Here is a 22543-nt window from a genome sequence, read left to right as displayed (position 1 = left end):
GTATGAAACAAAAAATTAGAAAAGAGAGCTTATTATTATAAATTTATACTAGCAGGAAATAAATATATATTACAGTTATTAAATATCACTAAGTCTCAAACATTTTTTCTTTGGCTCCAGGTGCAAGGAACATTGCCGGGCATCTCGCTATCTAATGCATGTCTTTAAAATGAAGAAGTAACTTTGACATCCACTGCACTTGGCTTTTCCCTGAGATAGGGAAAGACCTCAGGATTATGGCAGCCTGTGGAGGAAGAGGGGTTCTAATCAGTCATATAGTGACCTGAAACTAGTTGCAGGTGGAATGTAATAGGCTAGCGCAATCCAACATATAGCTGTTTTCCATATGATTGCAAGAAGAAAGATTGCATACTAAATGCAGTGGGAAAAGAAAATGGGGGTAAGTACAGGAATTGTGGAATACTTCACACTGGTGGTGTTAGAGATCTTTATTATACACTTTTCCTTTTCAATGCTATCAGCCACCCACGGAAGGAGAGTAAGGATTCTGAGTTGTTTTCAAGGCAGAGGGAGGGAAAGGATGAGGAAGCTTTTAATGTTTTCAATCTCCTTTGAGAGATTTTTGAATATGTACTGGAGGGATTTTTTCCACACCGTGAAAAAGGATAGACCTTCATCTGCAACCTATTCACTGCCAGGATTAGAAACCGAAGATTGTGTGGTGTGCGGCGGGGGTTGGGAAGTTAGAGTCCAGCAGGAAGTAGACAGGCATTGGTGTCATGTGAAACATTCCTCTGGAAACAGTGCACTCGTATCTACACATTTGAAATACTTTACCTTGGACAAAAGTTAGGTAGATACCCTATTTTAAAAAGATGCAGGGCCATAATACATGTATTTGTTAAAGTTAACGTGTCTTTAATGTGCTAATTAGGGGTTTCAGTACATAAGGGCAGGGTGCTACTCAAACCAAAAACTGACATTCCTCCAAACTATCCAAGTTTTTCTGTTCGCCATAACAGAATGCAAAGTGCATACTGAAACTTCATTAAGCTAAATGTCTCTGAAAGATATGCCCTTTGGTGCTGATATTAAAAAAAAAAAATTGAAATGTCTGGCATTGCAACTTACATGTTAAGCTTTTATGTAGTGTTACTAAAGTAAGTACTACAGTTTCTGTGATGTTTTGAAAACAAAGTGGTATAGAGTTTCCAGATGCCCTCCAGTACAATTTTATTGTGATCTGATTAGCACCTGTTTGCCTGCACTAATCTAGCTTCAAACATACACACGTGCTTTCCCCACTATCATTAGAACACACATTATAATCTATCTAATGCAGAATCCTCGGGTTTAAGCCTGCATTTAAATTAATAAATGCCTTTTAAAAAAATCACCTCTGCAAATTAAGACACATCAGTGTGGAAGCAGAAGTTGTGCTGTGATATTGCTGAACCGCTCTACAACAAAGAAATGAAAGGATAAATGTTTAAAAATTAATACTTTGTAAAGCAGTATCTATCTTGCTTAGGTATTTCTAAGGTGACTATTACCATGGAATATAAGCATCACACTACTTATTCCTATTGAGCCAATCAAGATTTGGATACATATCATGAATAGTATCTACAAAAAAAGGTAGGCTTCTTGGATTTCTTTCATCCTAAAATATCAGTCTCTTTTGAATTAGCTCATTTTTTCTCTTCTAAGTTTCACTTTTTAAAAAGTGCTGCTTGTATTGCTGTCTTTGCCAAAGTATTACACAAGTAAGGGTTACAGAATTTGGTACTATATGCAGACATTATTCCTAAATTTGTTTAACTTTTTGCTCCTTTAGGGCTTGTCTACACACAACATACGTATCACTTTAGCTTGATATAATTAAAGCTGTATAACCCCCCTAGTATAGATGAAGTTATATCAGTATTATTCCTGTATAGGAGGCACATTTATACCAGTATAAGCTTTTGTGTAGCTGAAGCCCTAATCTTGTCTTTGGCACTATTTCAGAAGCTTTATGCCACTATTTATTCCCTTCAGAATTGAGTATACTTTGATGGGACCGCCTCTTAATATTCTATTACCTAAAGAATACATATCTACTTTCTCTTACCCTTCTGAGTAACTAAGATCCTTGACTGCTGTACTGCAGGTTTTCATTTCTGCAACATGTTTTTTAAAACAAAACGATCAGATCAACACTCAGTATTTCACACGCAGCCAAGCCGTCAATTGCCAGCGCTAGAATAATTTTCAGTAACACACAAATGGTTCTCCTTCCTGGATCTTATTAGTACATGACTAGAGAGAAGGGATTGTGTATTCTCTTTGTATTTTTTTGGTTTTGCTTTTGTATTGATCTCATTATACAATATTCTCTACGTATTAGATATGTACAAACCATCTCTGACCCCATGACTTATCTAGTCCAGTCATTCTGAATGTTGCCTCTTATTTTGTATCAGCAGCTAATTTAATCACTTAGGACTGAACTCCTTCCTGGTCACTGATCCATAAAAAGAATCCATCCTAATGTTTTCAATGTGGTACTCCAGTTGTCACTTCCCTTCACTTCAAACCGTTTCCACTAATAAGCACACTATATCTTGGCCATGTAAGTGAATTCTTTATGCTTTCAACTAGCTCATCCCAGGGGGGGTTGGTGGCTTCTCGGCTCTCTATGAGCTGAGGGGTGAAAACATTATCTACTACACCAGCCCTTCAGCTACAGCGGCTTTGGTTCAAAACTGTCTCAGCTCCCACATTTAAATCAATCTGTAGATCTTTATCTAACCTAGTCTCTAGAGGATGTCTATCTTCAATCAATCTTCAGAGATTGCCATATCTGTTTTTAAGAGACATAGTGGACTGGAATAGCAGAAGGATTGTAGGTCAAGATTAAGGTGGATTGGTAGAAATGTGTGGAAAAGCATGCTTTAAACCCCTTCACTTACAATACCTATATGTTCCCAGTTCTTAGTCTGTTGTGTTTATACGGTCAAATCCTCAGACCCTTACTAGGTTGTTAATCATTCCTTGTACAGGCAAACTCCTATTGATTTCAGTGAGAGTTTACCGGAGTAAAAACTGAGAAAGGAGCTCAGCGTTCAGCCCATGAACACCACCACCACCGTCAACAAAAACAGACATTCATAGACATTCAATGAAAAAGTAGCTCACTCCTGTGCTACATATGCTTAGTGGCCTAACTAATTTGTCTTTTTGGCTGTACTGTGTTGAAAGCTTTTTTGGCATCAAGAGAAATTGCATCCACAGTTTCTCCCTGTCAATTGTTTCATTAGCTTCTACCAAATGTATAAATAAAAAACGTATAAAATTGTATTAATATTTTTATAATCTGTCATTATTACTGTTTATTGAGCCCCGGCAAAGACATTAACCTTACCCCCTAGACCTTACAATCTGTGTCCCTTTGTGTACCTCATACTCAGAGTGGGCAACAATGACGCATATTAAGATTTCTATTGACTAAATGGGACTACTTGCATAAGTGCTGCCCACCATTAGCAAGGGTTGCACAATCTGGATGGACAATAACTTTCAGATACATCAGGGAACCTTGTGATGGTCTAGTCTCAAAGCAGTACAGATTTAAAAGAAACAAAAAACAAAAACCAACAAACCAACCAAACCACTCCCACCACCAACAAAAGCACTTCTTGCTTTGGTGGAGTAACTTTGCAATTTTTGACAGGAAAATGGTGTTTTTATAAGGGAAGTAAATGAGCTTTGCACACAAACAGAGGGAGGGAGTCCCAACCATAAGTTTAGTATGGAAGAGTGTGCAAATGTAACCCACACACCTTCTGGGTGTGGTGTTCTGTCCCATCTAGAGGCACACAGACCACTTAGAGAGCAATTAATGAGTCTGCTCTACAGTCTTAGCTAACAGCCAGTTGACTTTTAGCTCATGCTGTAGAGGCTCATGCACTAAGCTCCAGAGGTCCCCGATTCGATTCTGCCCGACAACGACCAGGGTCTTGGAAAAAGAAATGAAAAAGACCCTTTAAAACAATGGTAAGAAGGCAACAAGGAATTGAGAAGTAGATAGGCGTATAGGTAGCACAGCTCTGAAAGGGAGGATGAAAAACTTGAAACTGAAATGGAAGGTAGGAAGCCAGTGGAGAGTTTCAGGGAAACTAATTACCACTCATGAAATAGATCATGGCGTCATCGTGGATAGTTCTCTGAAAACATCTGCTCAATGTGCAGCGGCAGTCAAGAAAGCTAACAGAATGTTAGGAACCATTAAGAAATGGATTGATAATAAGACAGAAAATATCATAACGCCATTGTATCAAACCCTGGTATGCCCACGCCTTGAATACTGCATGCAGTTCCGGTCACCACATCACTAAAAAGCTATATTAGAATTGGAAAAGTTACAGAGAAGGGCAACAAAAATGATTAGGGGTCTGGAACTACTTCTGTATGAGGAGAGATTTAAAAAAAAAAAGACGGACTGTTCAGCTTAAAAGAGAGATAACTGGGGGGGGGGATATGACAGAGGCCTATAAAATCATGAATAGTATGGAGAAAGTAAATCGGGAAGTGTTATTAACCCCATCATACAAGCAGGGGTCACCCAGTGAAATTAATAGGCAGTAGGTTTAAAACCAACATAAGGAAATATTGCTTCACACAACTGTAGCGAGGCGGTGGGATACCCCACAGCCCCGCTGAGGGCCAAACCTCCCCTAACACCAACATGGGCGGAGCCACCGGGTCCGGCGCCCGCCCCTCAGAGGTCACAGCGCCGACCCGGAAGTATAAAAGCCCGCCTGCCGAGCTCAGTGGAGAACGAGCTGGTGGAGAGAGCAGATGTCTGTGGCCGAGCTCCCACTTGGGAGACAGCAGCAGGCCGCGACCGGCCTGCTGAGTCGCCAGGCCAGCCGAGCCCACCCCTCGCCCATTACCCTGAGGAGGACTGGCCAAGCCTGCCCCTTTCCAGCTATCCCGAGGAGGGGCCGAGCCTGTCCCTTTCCAGCTATCCCGAGGAGGGGCCGAGCCTGCCCCTTTCCTGCTATCCCGAGGAGGGGCCGAACCTGCCCCTTTCCAGCTATCCCAAGGAGGAGCCAAACCTGCCCCTTTCCAGCTATCCCGAGGAGGGGCCGAGCCTGTCCCTTTCCAGCTATCCCGAGGAGGAGCCGAACCTGCCCCTTTCCTGCTATCCCGAGGAGGGGCCGAGCCTGCCCCTTTCCAGCTATCCCGAGGAGGAGCCAAACCTGCCCCTTTCCTGCTGTCCCGAGGAGGAGCCGAACCTGCCCCTTTCCAGCTATCCTGAGGAGGGGCCGAGCCTGCCCCTTTCCTGCTATCCCGAGGAGGAGCCAAACCTGCCTCTTTCCAGCTATCCCGAGGAGGAGCCGAACCTGCCCCTTTCCAGCTATCCCGAGGAGGAGCCGAACCTGCCCTTCGCTACCTACCCGGAGGAACCGATGCTGGTGGAGAGCACCGAGGACACTAGGACGGCCCAGGTACCCTACGAGGGGGAGTGTGGAAGTAGCCTGGGGGCAGCCGACCCCAGTCTGGCTGCAGCACTGCCAGAGCCTATGTCAGTGTGTTGTGGCCAGGAACCCCACTGACAGCAGCGAGTTTCCGCCGCTGCTAGGGCCCGGGGTTGGGACGCAGTGAAGAGGGAGGGCCTGCGTCCCCCCTGCCACCCACTCCTTGGGTGGCAGACTCCCCCTTTTCCCCTGGCCTAGAGAGGCTGGGCTGCTACAAACATTGATTCAGCCCCTGCTTAAGGGCCTGGGTTCCTGACTGACTATTTGATTGCTGCCCCGCCCTGACCTAGGGCCTGGGCTGCTACAAACATTGACTCAGCCCCTGCTTGAGGGCCTGAGCTCCAGACTGCGTGGTTGCTGCCCCGCCCTGATTGAGGGCCCAGGGCTTTTTCTGACCTATTGGCTCAGCTCTTGCTTAAGGGCCTGAGCCCCTAACCGTGCGTTTGCTGTCCCACACTACCGCTGGACCAGGACTGACAGCGGACCAGAACAAGGTGGTGGGATACCCCACAGCCCCACTGAGGGCCGAACCTCGGCCGAGACTACTACAACAACACACAATCAATCTGTGTAACTTGTTGCCAGGTGATGTTGTGAAGGCCAGAAGTATAACTGGGTTCAAAAAAGAATTAGACAAGTTCATGGAGGGTAGGTCCATCGATGGATATTAGCCAAGATGGTCAGGGACACAACTCTGTGCTCTGGGTGTAGGGTGACCAGATAGCAAATGTAAAAAAACAGGACAGGGAGTGGGGGTAATAGGAGCCTATATAAGAAAAAGACCCAAAAATCGGGACTGTCCCTATAAAATCGGGACATCTGGTCACCCTATCTGGGTGTCCCTAAAGCTCTGACTGCCAGAAGCTGGGATTGGATGACAGGGGTTGAGTCATTTGATAATTGCCCTCAGAGACCCTGTGATCATCTAGTCTGACCTCCTGCATAACACAGGCCATAAGACTTCCCTTCATTAATTCCTGTTTGATCTAAAGCACCTCTTTTAGAAAAGCATCCAATCTTGATTTAAAAATTACCAGTGACAAAGAATCCAGCACAACCCCTGGTAATGCATTCCTCATGCTCCCTCTGAGCTTCCATCCAATCTCCGTTTTAAAGGGAAGGACTAAACTTGAGTCTGAAATTCAGGCTTTTCTTAGTCTTAATAGCAGTTCCCTTTTATCTTCTCTAGATTTCATACTATTTGTTTTAATGTGCAATATTAGAAACCATAAAAAAATATTTTATTACTCAAAAAATACTAGAACATAGTTTCTCCAAAATACACCGTTTTAAACTAAGAGCAAACACTACACTGCTTCTTTTTCTCCAGTGATTTCCGAATATACCTGTGTGTTAACTATCCTGTCTACACTCTCTGCTTACAGACTTCTACTAATAAATAGTATATTCTACTTGCACAGATTCCATGTATTCTAAAATGAGCTCCCAATGCACAAACCAAAAATCCTTCTCTGCATCCATCAAATTTGGCAATTTTGCACTGAATTCCTAATTTGCCATTTACCTGCCCATAAGTATGTTGCCAAATAGCCAACATTTCATGTTACAATTATAGAATGTCACAAGATGCAAAAAACCCACAGGTCATTGAGACCAAGCCCTTTCATAGCATGGCCAGGATGCAATCCCAATACAGAAGAAACCCCAGAAGCACAAAGGATATTATTCATATACTTTAAAACACAGGGCATTAATCATAAAAACAATTTCAGTGTGATATTTTGAGATGCTTTGAAGTAAAGTATGTGCCTACCTGCAATGCACCACCATAGGTCCAGCATCAGGAGGGTTACAAGTTTTGACTCGTCGTAGGAAAGCTAGGAATGGTGTAGGATGTTCTGGAACTCCATGGTCAGGCCAGGCAGTGAACTGGAATTGCCGCACTTCTCTTTTCTCACTTGAACCATTCTATCAAATCAAAAATTTTAACAAAACAACTGCTATCTAATGCTATGGCAGCACTATGGAATGAAGTGATGGCATAACTGCATATAATGATGAAAACCAGCTAAACCTCTGTGGGAACAGAGAGAAAGCGAACTCCTGCTATAGGAGAAAATATTACAACTATTCTAAATTGCTGGTTTTGTGGTTCAAGTGACATGAGGGTTTTAGTTATACTGTATAGCACACAGCAACAACTGCCTGTGCTTCAGCTAATTCTTCATTCAATTAAACCGTTCTTCACAGTCAGAGCTCCATATTTACCGATGAACTGCCAGCCTGGGAGAAAAATGCACTGTGATAACAGAAGAACTGTTTTATTCTTCAGTGTTGCCAACAGGATCAAGATTTAAGTAAATCCTTAAGAGATCTGATTTCTGCAAAGCAGCCTTCTTTAAATGGTGGGAGCAGGGAGGACACCACAGAAAACGTACCTTGTAAAGTGCAAATGTTCGAACACAGTATGTTGCCAATTCAACAGTGTCTAGCAGGGTCACTTGGATCAGCCCATATGTCTCTGTCCCTCTGCTTGGCCAATACTGATCACACTTCACCTGTAATAAACATGTAACATATTCATTTTATATATTAATATATTTATTTACAATATTATGGGCCAGAGCCTCAGATAATGTAAATCAGCATAGCTGTATTAAAGTCCATGGAGCTATGCTGTTTAACAACAGGTGAATACACCTCTACCCCGATATAACGCGAATTCGGATATAATGCGGTAAAGCAGCGCTCCAGGGGGGCGGGGCTGCGCGCTCCAGCGGATCAAAGCAAGTTCGATATAACGCAGTTTCACCTATAACGTGGTAAGATTTTTTGTCTCCCAGGGACAGCGTTATATCGGGGTAGAGGTGTATCTGGTGCAAAGCATGTACTTTAATGCGCACCTGGATAGTTTTTCTGGTTGTGGCTCTTAGTACTGCTTTTATTATGGTTATCTTGATTTAGGGTATAAATCAGTGTAACTCCATTAAAGTCAACAGTGCCATACCAATTTACATCAGCTTAGGATCTGGCCCCAGTCTTCAGATACCTTTTTTTTTTTTTTTTGGTAATACAATGTTGCTACAAACTCATGTTTTTAAATCTTTCCACCATACTGCATATATTCTGAATGTTTCACATTAGTTCCACCATACATTACTTGTTGTTCTGATGCTAATTTAAACCATATTTTAGTATGTACAGAAATATATCACAATGAAAGACTGGATTTCTTTGGCTTTTAGTTCTTTTAGTTAGTGAATAAAATAAATAGAATGGCACCAATAACTATGAAGTGAGTTATAGGAAAATATAATTTCCTTCTCAGTTCATTGTTATGAAACATATCAGGAAATTGCATCAATAGACATTTAAAATACATGGTTTGATAAAAAGAATTCATCCATCAAATTTTAAGACACAAGCCATTTCATCCAGAGAAATCTCCATTTCAAAACATTGCGTGTTTAGTTTAACAAGCTGAAATAATTCTGTATAAAACAGATGCATAATACGAGTGTGTATTTATTATCTTTTCTGAAACGGAATGATTTGTTTTGGTTAAAGATACCATCTATGATCTAAAAGGCTAGGGGTGAAAAAGAGTTGTTGATTATTTAAGACAATCACAGTCATAGTATAAAAACAATATAAGGTTTCAATATTTGAAAATTCTTTTATTTGAAATGAATGATACATGATGCTGAGGCATACACTGATGAAATAAATTCTTACAAATTAGCCTGGCTAATATGGTAAAGAAATACGCTATAGTTTGAACCCAGTTGGATACAAGTTGAATCCAAGTCAGATGCAATCCTAAAAGAACAATGAGAACAAATACTGCACTGTATTCCCAATAAGAACGTGTATTGCTGTGTGTATTAATCCAAACTGTTTTTATTTACAGAGAGAAGAGAACACCCAAGAACACTCAGATGTTCTTCAGCTTTTTCACCCTGCATACAGATTCAGCACTCTTCCCAAGCACCACCATCCTACCCAGTTTGAGATTTCAAAACATTTCATTCATTCTGAGGAACAACAGGAAGGGGTCTACAGATCGTTGCAGATCTATGTCCTCACTGCGGTTGGGATTGTGCCTACCAGCCCCCCAGGTAGACAGACTGACTCCAGCTTTGCTTGAGCTAGCATGCTCAAAATAGCAGCCTGGGCTTGCCACCCAAGTTGCATGCCTGTTCACCCGACCGCCTGGTGGCTAGCCCAACGTGCTGTAACATTCACACTGCTATTTTTAGTGCACTAGCTCGTGCAGAGTTAGCGTGTCTTTCTATCTAGTCTGGGAAGCATGCTCCCAGCTGCACCGGTTCACAAACCTTAATGGTTCACAAACCACTGTTTGTGAAGCTGTCATCTGGTTGAAGAACAGAAAAAAAACCCTAACAATTGAACTTGCTGGAAAAAATTAATTGGGGACTGGGACGGAACGTTTGACAGGAAGTGAAGTCCTAAATCATACTTGGAGGTCTAAAACAAAAGGAACAAGTTATTAATGGGAATTTGATTTTTCTACACTCTTAAAATAGGGTGACCAGATAGCAAGTGTGAAAAATCGTGAGAGAGATTGGAGGGTAATAGGCACCTCAAAGTCTCAAAAAGCTTTTCTTACGTTGTCCCATCCTTCCAGGGATGTAGCATGCCATTTACCTTCCTGAAAGGAAAAGATATTGTGGCCTAAACAAATTGAAAATGATCCTTTAAGTCCTTTATTCTCCAAAACATACTTATTTCCTTAATATTCACTAATAATCTCCACATGAGAGATTAGGAGGGTCACTGGAAGTGCAGTGAGCTAATGGTAAGAATGCACTCAGATTTCAGAAGCCTGTAGAAAACCACTCTCTTCAAATTAACCCTGATGAAAATAAATTAGTTTTTTTTTTTTTTGGGTGGGTGTGTTTTAATTCCTCTGCCCCTCCCCCCTCCACCCTTTGGAGATGTCCTGAAATATTTCCTGTGAGAGCTGCTGTTCTTGGGTCATGCTGCTAGAAGCTGACGCTGCTTGTTCGGGAATAATTGCAACTTGCGGTTCAGTGCGTCATGTTATTTGAAAATGGGAGCCACTGACTATAAATATTGATGTTTAGAGGAAACAGAATGGATTTAAGTTTAGAATTTTGGACGATCATATGAACTGTAAGTTGATGGTACTAGCGAATGTACTCAGACTTGTATTCCTTTTCCTTCTCCACTTGCCCCAGTATAAGACGTTTTCTCTTTCAAAGATGTGCCGTCCCCTGCCCGCCAGCCTCTCATGCTCTGTGATCATACATATTAAATTCCCAGGACTCCTAGCAATTTTCAGTCCGATTTATCTTTGTGAGAGGTTAAAACAAAATTTTTTGTTTGGATTTCAAAGGCAAAAGGATATTAAATAGTATATCTTAACTGTCAAGTGACTATTGTGCTGGTAGAGTCACTATATTTAAATGTTTAAGCCAAGATTTTCTGAAATGAATAGTGCTTTTAGGGCCCAACTCAAGACACTTAAAAGGAGCCTGATTTTCAGAGGGTAGGTGCCCATCACTTTCTGAAAATCAGGCCCCTTTAAGCTGACTCAAGTTGGACACCAAAAATCGTCAGTCACTTTTGAAAACTGTGGCCATTATCTATTTCTTAATGCTTCTGTTTGAACCTAATCTGACTGCAGGTACCTTAAGGGACTGTGTACAGTGCCAAGCAAACTGACAGTCTTTAATACATGAAATAAATGATGATGATGAAGTGGGCCCCTTGCACTTCCTCTCCAGATGCACACATAGCAACAATTTATTTACAAAGTCAGTCCATCGAAAACATAACACCCTCCAACAGATTCAACAGTACTCCCCACCCACATCCCCTTATTTTATTCACCCCTCCCAGGGCTGGCTCCAGTGTTTTTGCCTCCCAAAGCGGTGGAAAAATTTTTTAAAAAGCCGCGATCGGCAGCACTTCAGCTCTCCTTCCACCGCTTCATTCTTCGGCGGCAATTCGGCAGCAGGTCTTTCCCTCCGAGAGGGACTGAGGGGCCCACCGCCGAATTGCTGCCGATGAGCCGGACATGCCACACCAAGCACCTGCTTGCTGCGCTGGTGCCTGGAGCTGGCCCTGACCCCTCTCAACCTGATGACACGTTATCATGCTAACAAACCAACTGCCACTAAGTTCAGGGATGACATTAGCTGACATTGGTTCAAAAGATGAATGCATTTATCATGTAGTCTTAGTGCTATTTTTACACAAGGCACATAAAGATCATGATAGGCACATTCTTATAACTTCAATACTCTCTCTCTCTTTCTCTCAGGCTCTTTCATACAAAGCAGCAAAATCCTCGTTCTTCATGGTATTATGAGCACTCGCTGAAAAGAAAGCTGTAGGAAAATTGAATGTAGAATTTTTTTTCCAATCGGAATGAAAAGCCTGAGACTGTTTCAGACCTGAGGAGTTTAAATATCACCAAAGAATATTCATAGATATTCACACTTCAGCAAGCCACAGACACCAGGGAGGATACTGGCTTGCATCAACAGAGCTGAAGGAGGCAAGTTTCCATATGAGCATGCACACACAAAAATTCCTGACATTCAGGGGTAGAGAAAAATTTTTCCAGTACAAAGTTCTACCACTCAGCCTGAAAAACTCCTTGAGGGTATTCCTAATATGTAAGTCAGCTGTTGCAGGCCACCTGAGACGATAGGGACAAACCAAGTTCAGGAATGAGACAAGTTAACATAGGCAAATCCAGGCAGACTACATCCCTTGATGCAAGAACAGCATATAAATTTTGAATCTGGAAGAATAACAGTTTATACAAAAATGGCTTTGTTTCAGTTTTTCTATGTACATATAAAGGTGCTCACTTCTACACAGAGTTTGGGATAGTTCTTTAAAAAAGGAGACTTTTCTATAATGATGCTGAATAATAATAATAATAATTTGTCTTGAGCTTTTAATTTCCTTATTCAGAATAGAAAAACAAATTATGGTGAGATGATATCTGAACAGTATCAGGTCACTCTTTACCATTGATTCCCCTTGTCAAAACTGTAAGATGACAGATTCAACCACATAAATTTCCATTAAAAATAAAGGTCAAGATTTTATAAAATTACTTGTGGTTTTAGGTTCTTCATTTTTTGGAGCACCTAGTTTGAGACAATTTAAAAAGGCCCAACAGTCGAAAAGATCAGGGGTGTAAAAGAGGTAGTAAAACTAAAAATGCTAAATTCAGATAAGTACCCAGAAGTTTATAAGCTTGCTTGAAGCTTATCCAAATTGCTTAAATCTTTTGGGTTTGCAAAATCAGGCTGAAAATATGGAAGCAGTAGACTGTCCTGCAACATAGTTCAATTTCGTTTAAGGTCCTCTCTATACTAGCTTTCAAATGCTCTCTTCTTAAACACAATTCAAATAAACGTGCAGCAAAAACAGCTTGTAACACACCAGTTAGTTAGCAAGTTAACTCCCTATTTTTAAAAAAAGTATCTAAGATAAGATCAGTGATACTAATTGTCATGGGGTGCAGCCCTCATTGCCTGACTGGAGCCTCCTCCTAGTCATGCTGGGGATTAACTTGAGGCCGACGCCCACATTCACAGTCTGCATACTGGCTCTCTGGCTCTGTTCCTGCTTACGGCTCCCCTCTCAACTCCCAGAACTGCAGCATCCTCAGCAATATGGCTGGGTCATCATCTGTTTCCCCCTTCAGGAGGCTGCGGGGGGGGGGGGGGGCAGGAGAGGTGCATATCTGTCCAACAGTCCAGCCATTTCCCCAATGGTGAGTGTGGAGGACCTGGGCCTGTGCACTACTCTGGGCCCAAACCCAGGGACCCTGTAAATAGCAGCCTCCTGTTGCTCCTCTGTAACCTCCAGCAATGCTGCTATATTTCCCTTCCCCATGGCCCCAGCACCTTCTTCGTCCTTACCTCAGGGCACTCAGCTCTTCAGTCCCAGCAGCCAGCAAGGAGCTCCCTCTTGTTTCCCTGGTCCCTGCCAGCAGCTGCTTTGTCCAAGGTCCTTAGTTCTCTCAGCCCTCCAGGTATGCAGTCCTTCCTCCCTTGGCTCCCAGCAGCAACTGACTCTACCCTGCCCTGGCCCCTGGCCTGCCTGGACCCGGATTGGCTGCTCCACCCAGCCTCTCCCCTATTGGCTGCTTCCCCATGCAGCCTCCCTAGGCCTCTATTAAAGCTTTACATGACAGTGAGGGGAAGATGCCCCGTCATACAAATTCTTAATACGGGAAGATAGTTAATAGATAATTCAAAACAAAATCTGTAAATTGCTTCTAATTTGATCCTTAAAACTAAATGCATCACAGATTGGTATACATGAGAGCAAACTAAGGTTGGACCCCCATCATATTTTTAACACAATTCTCCCTTCCACCTGCCTCAACCATCTACCCAGGCATTTACAATGTTAAATTTAAAACACTCTTTAAACCTCTTTTAAACACTTCATGTGGTCAATGAAGACAGGGTCTTAGGGATTCAATGTGAAAAAAGGATAAAAAAATATTTTCCCAATGGTCTTACTTATAATGATCATTTTAAAGGCTGAGATTGACAGTCATTTTGTTTGATGCTTTGTAAGGGCCAGATCGTGATGCACTTACACACAGTGAGGACTACCTTATTCCATAAATATTACCATTAACTATTGTGGGTGAGTAAGGGTAGCACAATGCCACTTGGCTATAGGCATAGAAGATTACAGGTGATGGGAGTACCGTTATAACCTGATCAGCTTGCCTTGTCATTAGCATACCTCGTAAAACTCACTCTGCTCCTATATGATAGAAATTCTGCTCAACACATAGGTCTGATTTGGGAAGCTTGCTATTTAGAGCCCAGAAAGTAGAGTATTGATCAGTCCAATAAGGTAATAAAAGTGGGTTTGCTATATTCTACCCTTAGAACATATCCCATTTTGTTACACCATTTCTTGGTTCCAGCCAAAGCCAGAAGTGACAGGCCAGAATGGTACAAAAATGAAAAACAACATAGGGAAAAATGTTATATATTTTTGAACCTCAAAAATGCAAAGAATAGTCACTAATGGATATAAACAGTAAGCAAAGATCTTATAACCACACAGGTCTTTGTCCTATAGCTCAGATTGTTCCAGTGACTGCTTAGGAAACCCATATAAGAAAATATTCTATTGCCATTGCATGGGTATTCAACATCCAGATTTACAGAAAACTCATTACAAAAACAACCAAGACAGACAACATTACGTAATCATCATGTATTACATAAACAGGTAAGATGGGACCAAATGAAGGATGATAATGCTCAGAAAGTATGGAACTTGTACATTCAGGAGAATCTCTGTCCTACAGCAGCGTATTTCCCAAAATCACCAAGCAAAAATAGAAGACACTAAATTATCTACATATTTATTTTCATGAATAGCACAGCTTTCGGCCAACAGAATGTGCTAGATGAGCAAAAATTCAAGTAACTAACCAGTTAAACCTTGATACTCCTATCAAGAACTTGCTAATCGGTAGTAACAAGGAACAGTGTTGTCATAGAACAGGAACTAATCGTACTATGTGCATTAAAAACAAATAGAAAGTCTCTATTCCTGCAGTGTGAAATGCTCAAAGTGAAAATGGTTCATTTTACATGTAGGTCATCTCTTTCCAGGACAATGGGAGATTTATGTGAGGACAGCTCTGATGTGACACATCAGTTGCATCAAAGGCTACATGATGGAGGAAACCACTTGCCAGGCACATACTGGAAAGGGAAAATCTACTAGTTCATCAGAGAATCAGGTCTAACCAAAACAACTAAGAAAAGCCACCTTAGAATAACTTCATCCAACTACATACTCTATTTGTATGTTCATCAATCCCAAATATATAAGACATAGAAGAACTGGGATTTGCATAGCCTTCTTGTGGGTGACAGAACAATTGTGCAACAAGGATTTCAGACGAGTTTCCTTGTTTACATTTGCACTGTGCCTCTATCCATAACAGAGCATGAAAAAGGGAATTAATGTTGAAATATTTGATTTGGTGAATGCAGCTTGAGTCAGTGCCATTTTAGGATGAGATTGTGAAAGAATCCTAAAGGAGTCAGGCACCCAAATTACATTTACTTTCAGTCAGAGTTGAGCAGCAAACTGCCCATTGTGCCTTTGAAAATCTCCCCCTTACTGGATTGCCGTATGGTTGAGTTTTACAAATGTGACAGGATGAACTGGTCCCACAACAGAATATAACACTTCCAGTGTTATAAGAATAACCAGACGCATTTTGTCATAGTGAACAAAAAGCAGTACAAAACCTATACATTTTGAATTTACTTTTTGTGAATCTGGTGTATGCGTGGTCTAGCAACAATTTTGCCAGCAATGCAATTTATTTCTTTTTTATTTTTATTTTTTGGCTAGATTTAACTCCCATCAATTCTTATCCTTTTTACATCTTAACATTCTGAGAGAGTTAAAAACAAAGTAATACTAATAGTTCCTTATTGATCCAGAAGTTATTGGTTTGCCATCCTAAATCAAAAAGGAATAGCAAATCAAGTGCTTATCTCTTCCCATGTAAGAAGATAGTATTATTCAGCAAGAAAGAAGTGCCACTTGCAACATCCTTCCTTTCCTGACAGCATGGCTGTGGAGAGCAGAAAACTGAGAATTTATAGCTAGTTTAGCAGATAAAGACATGCATATTCTTCTAGTTTCCACAGTAAGTAACCATTATTTTTGTGGCTGGTCTTCTGTTTACATTAAGTATTCATCACTTTTCAAAAATAAATAAACCCAGCCTCTACTCCATAGTGCAAAAGCAATGTTTGTATGCTAACCATTGACACTTTGTTTGGACTAAGTAAAAGATAGAGTGTTCAGGTTATACATGTTATTTGCAAAAAACAAAAACACAGTTAAATGAAAGTATTGATGACTCTTCTACTTTCATAGCCATATTAGTGAAGATGTGGATCACTGTCACTTAGGCTGCATATTCAGTACAATCTATCAAAACCTACCTAAGCTGAAAGATAATTAATCTGTTTCTCTCCCGCAAAGGGCCAGTATTACAAATTAAAAACTATCTTTATCACAATCCAATCAAAATGTATCCTAAGTATGTATCTGTTTGAAAGTCCTTCGTGTCTTTCAGGCAGCCAAGAAAACAAAACTACGCCTCAGCTGTGAACTGACTAGTGTATATGTGCCACTGCTTTCCATTGGATGCAATCAGAGCTGCTCAGCCTATCACAGGCCCATTTCTGCCATCAGCAAATGGAAATTCACCTCATGTGGTAGAGACCTGTGCTTCTGGAGCAGAAGAATCTGGGGATTATACCCAGAGCTGCCTTGAAATTCTGAATGTCCATGGTGTGTAACGAGGCACACCATGCATTTGCATCAATGATATTCATACTAAACAGACTTTAGGAGCAACCATGTTGCATATTGGATTTGTTGCACAGCCAAACATTTTTCAGCATTGCTTTCTGTACTTCTAGAACATCTATAAAACTTGCCTGATGCCATTCAATACTCCCCTCTCCCTATCAAAAAATAAAATCAAAATTATAATTCCAAACCTCAAGTAAATGGATGTCCTGGTCCCTTTTACTTTTCTAGTGTGTGGGCATATGCTGTGTATACATTGCAGCACCTCCATTTTTTTTACATGTGTGATGGATTATAAACCTCTCAAAACATTGGGACTTCAAACTGTGTGTTCTGACTGGGTGACATATAGTCCTGAACTCTCAAAAAACATACACAACACTCACCAAACAAAAACAGCCAAGCTGTTACAGTGAACATATATTATCAAGCTTCTCCAAGTAGAGCGGAACCCCTCTTGGCTTCTCCACAAGTGGCTATGGAGGAGTAGGTTGCTAATGGTTGGACTCAGAACACAATGAAGAGGATGGCACATACCAAGGTGGAGTAGCATAACACCGAGTGCCAAGGGGGATTCTGGACTGCATGAACCCAGTGTGTAGCTATTGCACTGCTGAAACTATATGTAGTTATCCTCTAAAAATGGCAAACACAGACAAAAAGGCTCTTAATTCTCTTTAACCATGATAAATACTCCAAATAGAAGCAAAGCCTATGGCCCTTAATTATTCCCAGTTGTTCTTATTGCACTAATATAGGACTGGTACAGAGGGTCTCGTTGTTTCATTATTAAATTAATGAAAAGATGATCCTGCTTTCCTACTGGTCTTTGACACGTAGGAAAAGACTATTTCTGCATACAGCTCACTGTGTCTATGGCAACATGTAGTTCAACTGCCACAGAGCCAATTAATTATTTTTTGTTCGCATTTGTATATATTCGTAGCTTGCAACAGTCTCCATTTCCTGGTAGTTAATGATTGGCAAGTTCAACTTAAGGGCCTGCAGCAAAGTGACGGGCACTTGACTCTTCCAGCTGGTCATTAGCTGTGAGGAAATGTATGAAGCATCGGTGTAAGTAATAAGTAGTTCCTCATCAATCCAGAAGTTTAAATTCAGGTTCATATTGCTGAAGCAGTTACTGCAAGCCTTATATTGTATTTGGTTCTAATTTGGCAGGGTTGGGAGGGGGTGGTTGTGACAGAAGATTCTGGCTATGAACACCATATTAGTGATGCCCCAGCGAGGAAAATATTGTCCGTGATAGCAATGAGGAGGAAGTAAAAATGAACACTGTGTCTATCCCAGAACATTCTGGAGTGAGTCTATGCCAAGGAATTAGAATAAGGAATGGGAGGTTTAAGATCTCTTGCAATGGAGTTACCTGCTACAATGTCCTACCCCAAACAATATCTTTGAGGGGAATATATGGTGACCTAGTGGATAATACAAACGTTGCCTCGATGTAACAACATTTCTGTTTGTTCCACGCTGAGGTCCCCTGTCCCCACATGGCTCCTCAGATAAATGCATATGTTGATTGTAGCATGGAAACAATTTGGGACCACCTGCTACAGCATGGAGGTCCCTGAGAATGCAACAAACCAAAAGGATCTGGCACTAAAAATGTAAATTTTGGAGGGGGCGGGAATCAATCCAGAAACTCTCACACCATAATATTAATGCTTTAAATTGTCTTATGTGTTCCTGTATTGTAACAGTTAACTGCTTTTCCTAATCTCTAGTTTTCACCCCTTAATGGTTTCCTTTTATTTCATTCAGATTAAACTCATGCATGTAATAAATATGTTATCAACATTTTTCCATGCATTGCAGTGTGTACAATCCTTTTTCATATAAATTACATATGTGATAGCAGAGTAATGGGACTGATTTCCTCTCTGAGGTCTGGATTAGGTCAGGTGAGATTGCAGAGATGACATTTAAAACAGAAACAATGTGTGAAGGGTTATATATGAAAGAGCTTTCTTTATTCTGCAGCTTCCCAATAGCCAAACAAATGAATAACTAATTCACTGTAACATCTTCATTTGACATTCTCAGCTGTTAAATATGTAAGTTCTCAAAGCTGAGGTTAGTCAGACATCTAACACATGTTAATGAACCAACTTAGTTTGCTTCTGCAAATGCCATTAAAAAAAAAAAAACTTTATCCATGCAGCACAGGTTAAAAAGCCTGATGCCAAGCTCCAGCACTGAACAATGAAAAAAGCAAGGTAAACAAAACGAAGACATGAAGATAGAAAAGGAGATGAAGTCCCAGAGAGGAACGATCTTCCTTTGCAGAAGAGATAATGATCAGGGATTCAATACACGAAAATGGAGAGAAAAGGGAACAAAGAACAAGAAAACAAAACTAAAGGATGTCCTAATCTTCATGAGCGTTTAATAGTGTTTATATCTCATTTTTGAAATTTCATTTGGTCTTGTGCTGTATAAAGAAATGATGGTGTAGAAAAATACATGTAATCTTCTAATCATATTCTTTCCTAGACTAGGGATTCCCACTTCTACCCCACTAGTAATACCATTAATGACATTATCTGAAGATGCTATCTTAGGAGGGGTAACCTAAGTGTCATATTTTCACATTTGCAAGCTCCACCTTAAATGAAATTGCCCATTCTGCTAAATTATGTATTGAGATTACATGTTACATGGACTATTATTGATCAGGCTGACTGCATGAAACTCATTTCACTTATGAACTAAGAATGAGTTAAATCATAAATGAAAGAAACACACAGAAAGTCAACTGACTAGGACTGTCTGGACTGTCATTACACTCAAGGAATGTGTTGCCACTGAATGCAAATCATATGTAAAGATGATTATTATTCTGATCAGCTCTTTTCAGGGTACAGTCAGCAGAGAGCAGAGTTAGCTTGAAACTGCAATAAGCAATTAGTAAAGAGAATGAGCAGAATTTTATTTGGTTATTTCAAAACAAGTTTCTGTACATGGAGCAACGACCTGTAGTGTTAAGATACATGGGAGGTATTTAAGTAAAAAGACCTTCTGCAAAGGACTGTTCATTATCATCAGACTTTAGAGTAGCACTGATGCCATTTAGAAGTAACTCTATTATTAGAAGCAACTAGTGAGAAAATGGGCAGAATTTCATGTGCTTAAGTCAAAACAACTTTTGATTCCTGGGCTAAGTAAGGCCTGGGGCATCAAGATAAAATAAAGTATTCTGAGAAAAATATTTTCGGCAATGGACTCATTATCAACAGGTATGTGTGGGCAGTGCTGTTAATGAAAGTTGAATTTACATGCAGGCACTGAGTCTATAATTTAACTGCTATATCTTGCCTGAACTGGACACTATTCCTTTATTTCTAATAGGTTCTGAAATGGGAAGAGGCCAAATCTGTACACCAATAAGTCTCCAAACCAAAAGTAGTGCAGTCACAAAGTTCAAGTTATATAAGCAGCACAGCCCTGTATACATCCAACATGGGAAGAGAAGTTAATGTCATTACAGAAAGGAATGAAGTATTACAGTGGATTTTGTTTTACTATCATCTCAATAAACTAAAAATGTTCTAATTTAAAAAAATGGAGCTTACACATAAACTGCTTATATATAAACTATGATCTGGTCAGATGCACAGTCTACTTTTTACTGATTTAAAGACCTTTTTATGACAGCATATTTTCCCCTCTCTCCCTTTTTTGCCCCAGTTGGAACTTTTCTTGACTCTAGATACTTTTCAACCCCAGTGGCTTATTTTGAGCTTGGTGGACCACCTCCATTCTTTTCACAATGTTTAAAAATTCCTTATTTTTAATTTAACATTACAGTCATGCTATTTTTTTCTGATACCCACCCACTCCATTATTTCCTTTCTGATCACATACATACCCTGCATTCCATCTCCAGCTTCCCTAATTTTACTTTGACCTTTACAGATTATTCCTGGTGAAGGCCTCATAGTTGAAACACCACAGATAATTTTGTCTTCTGTTTTTGGCATGTATTAGTAAGAAACATTTTTTCTTTTAGCAGCCCTATGTGCAAATATAACACCCTTCTTATATTTTTATCCACAACTGAGTACTCATTGATTTTAACTAAAATGAAGTCAACAGAATATGTCCAAAAGCTGAGTGATGGTGACATATCTTAACTTCCTTATGAAAAGATGATTCAGCCATATTTTTGTTCTAGTGCAGGAAGTGACACTTCCAATCTCCTATTCTTGTTTCTAATGATGGATAAGTCTCATGAAGTTGAGGTGTTTTGTTCAGATAAGCAGCCAAAGTTTGGATTCTTATCTGAATCTTATCCAAACCTGCACAAACTGGGCTAGAAGTCAGGTACAAATATGATGTTTCACAATGTTAAAAAAGAAACAAGAAAATACAGAAGTGCAAAGATGTACACTATTTTAACAAATAATTCGAAGTTCAAGAAATGGTTCATTTCTCATTAAGTTAGGGCCAACTTTCTCACAGGGCAAAAATTTGAATTCATTTTTATTTTTATCAATTCAGGCACTGATCCCTATTTGGTTCTTGGTAGAAAAGTAGACTTCTAGTTATCACATGCCAAATTGACATTGTTCTATCTGGGAATCATTAATACAGCTTGCTAGTTTTTATTTGCCAAATAACACGTTAGCTGATATTTGCTCATTTTGTGTGGGAACACAAAATATTCAGCAGCTCAATATTACAAAAAAGATGATGTCTTCCTATGTGTTTGAACACTGCCTAACATATTTTGGCCCCATTACTAACAGTAATAACAAATTCAATTATAATTTTAAGTGAAAATGGTTCTATTAGAAAATAGTAAGTTGCATCAAAACATCATTGCAGTTTAGTTCAGACTTAGTTGAAATGGCTGGAGAAACCATTAAAGATGATGGGATGTCAAGTTTTCTAGTCACTAGAAAATCGACTAAGAAAAAAGTGGCATGGCTGTGTAGCTCCACATTTAATAATAAAGACACTATTATTAGCTATCACTCAAATATTGCAGATACGGAGAGGACTGGGCAAATTTGAATGAAAAACTTATGTAAATGATAAAGCAGATACAAGTTTTAATTTTTTTTAATTAGTCTACAAAAGCAATAAAGTTCTTTCTTACCCTGGACCTTTCCTCCAGTTTTGTCATCATGACCACAGTTGCACCCCGTTGTTCCCACATCATTCTCCAGAAATCTCCAAAGGTTTCTGGGAGAGCCCCTTGTGTTGCTATGTAAGCATTCTGCTTTCTGTAACCATCTATGTAGTTGGCATTGACATAGTCACTTCCAGGTATGCCTGCAAAGCAGGAAGAATGAATACATTTGAGAAGTCAGATCACATCAGACACTATTCCTGAAACATTCTGTTACAAAGGTGAGCACGGGTCTCTCCATACGTTTTAATGAGTATATTTGATACTTGATAAACAAACAATATAATAACATTGTGATGTCAATTGGCATGGAAGAAGTGTTTAGCTAGGGGCAGATTCTTGCCTTCGCATCAAACTTAAGTTAGAGAACCTCTTTTTTACTTAGATTGCAGAAGCCAACTAGAATATATGCTTGTATTTATTCCAGACAGTTTTGGTATCTTTCTGTGAAAGTGGTGATCAATCAGTCAATAAAATGTGTCAAAAGAGACAAATGGGCTCTCAAACTCCAGCTGTCTCTTGTCCCCACGTTTCCTCTCCTCTCTCCAATGCA

General features: G+C 40.2%; 1 protein-coding gene across 43 annotated transcripts in view; it reads right to left on the bottom strand.

Annotated features, from left to right (window-relative positions):
• PTPRD (protein tyrosine phosphatase receptor type D) overlaps positions 1–22543 on the bottom strand; it is a 1673772-nt gene that overhangs the window by 37819 nt on the left and 1613410 nt on the right. For all 43 annotated transcript variants that reach the window (XM_065549568.1, XM_065549595.1, XM_065549566.1 and 40 more), the window contains 3 exons: positions 21958–22133; positions 7886–8005; positions 7261–7415 (listed from right to left, as the gene is read on the bottom strand). In XM_065549568.1, coding sequence (XP_065405640.1) covers positions 7261–7415; positions 7886–8005; positions 21958–22133 — 451 coding nt within the window. The remainder of the gene's footprint in view (positions 1–7260; positions 7416–7885; positions 8006–21957; positions 22134–22543) is intronic.

Source organism: Chrysemys picta, chromosome 6 (assembly GCF_011386835.1).
Source record: "Chrysemys picta bellii isolate R12L10 chromosome 6, ASM1138683v2, whole genome shotgun sequence".
In the NCBI taxonomy this organism is placed as follows: domain Eukaryota; kingdom Metazoa; phylum Chordata; order Testudines; family Emydidae; genus Chrysemys; species Chrysemys picta.
This window is presented reverse-complemented; position numbering and strand designations above follow the sequence as displayed.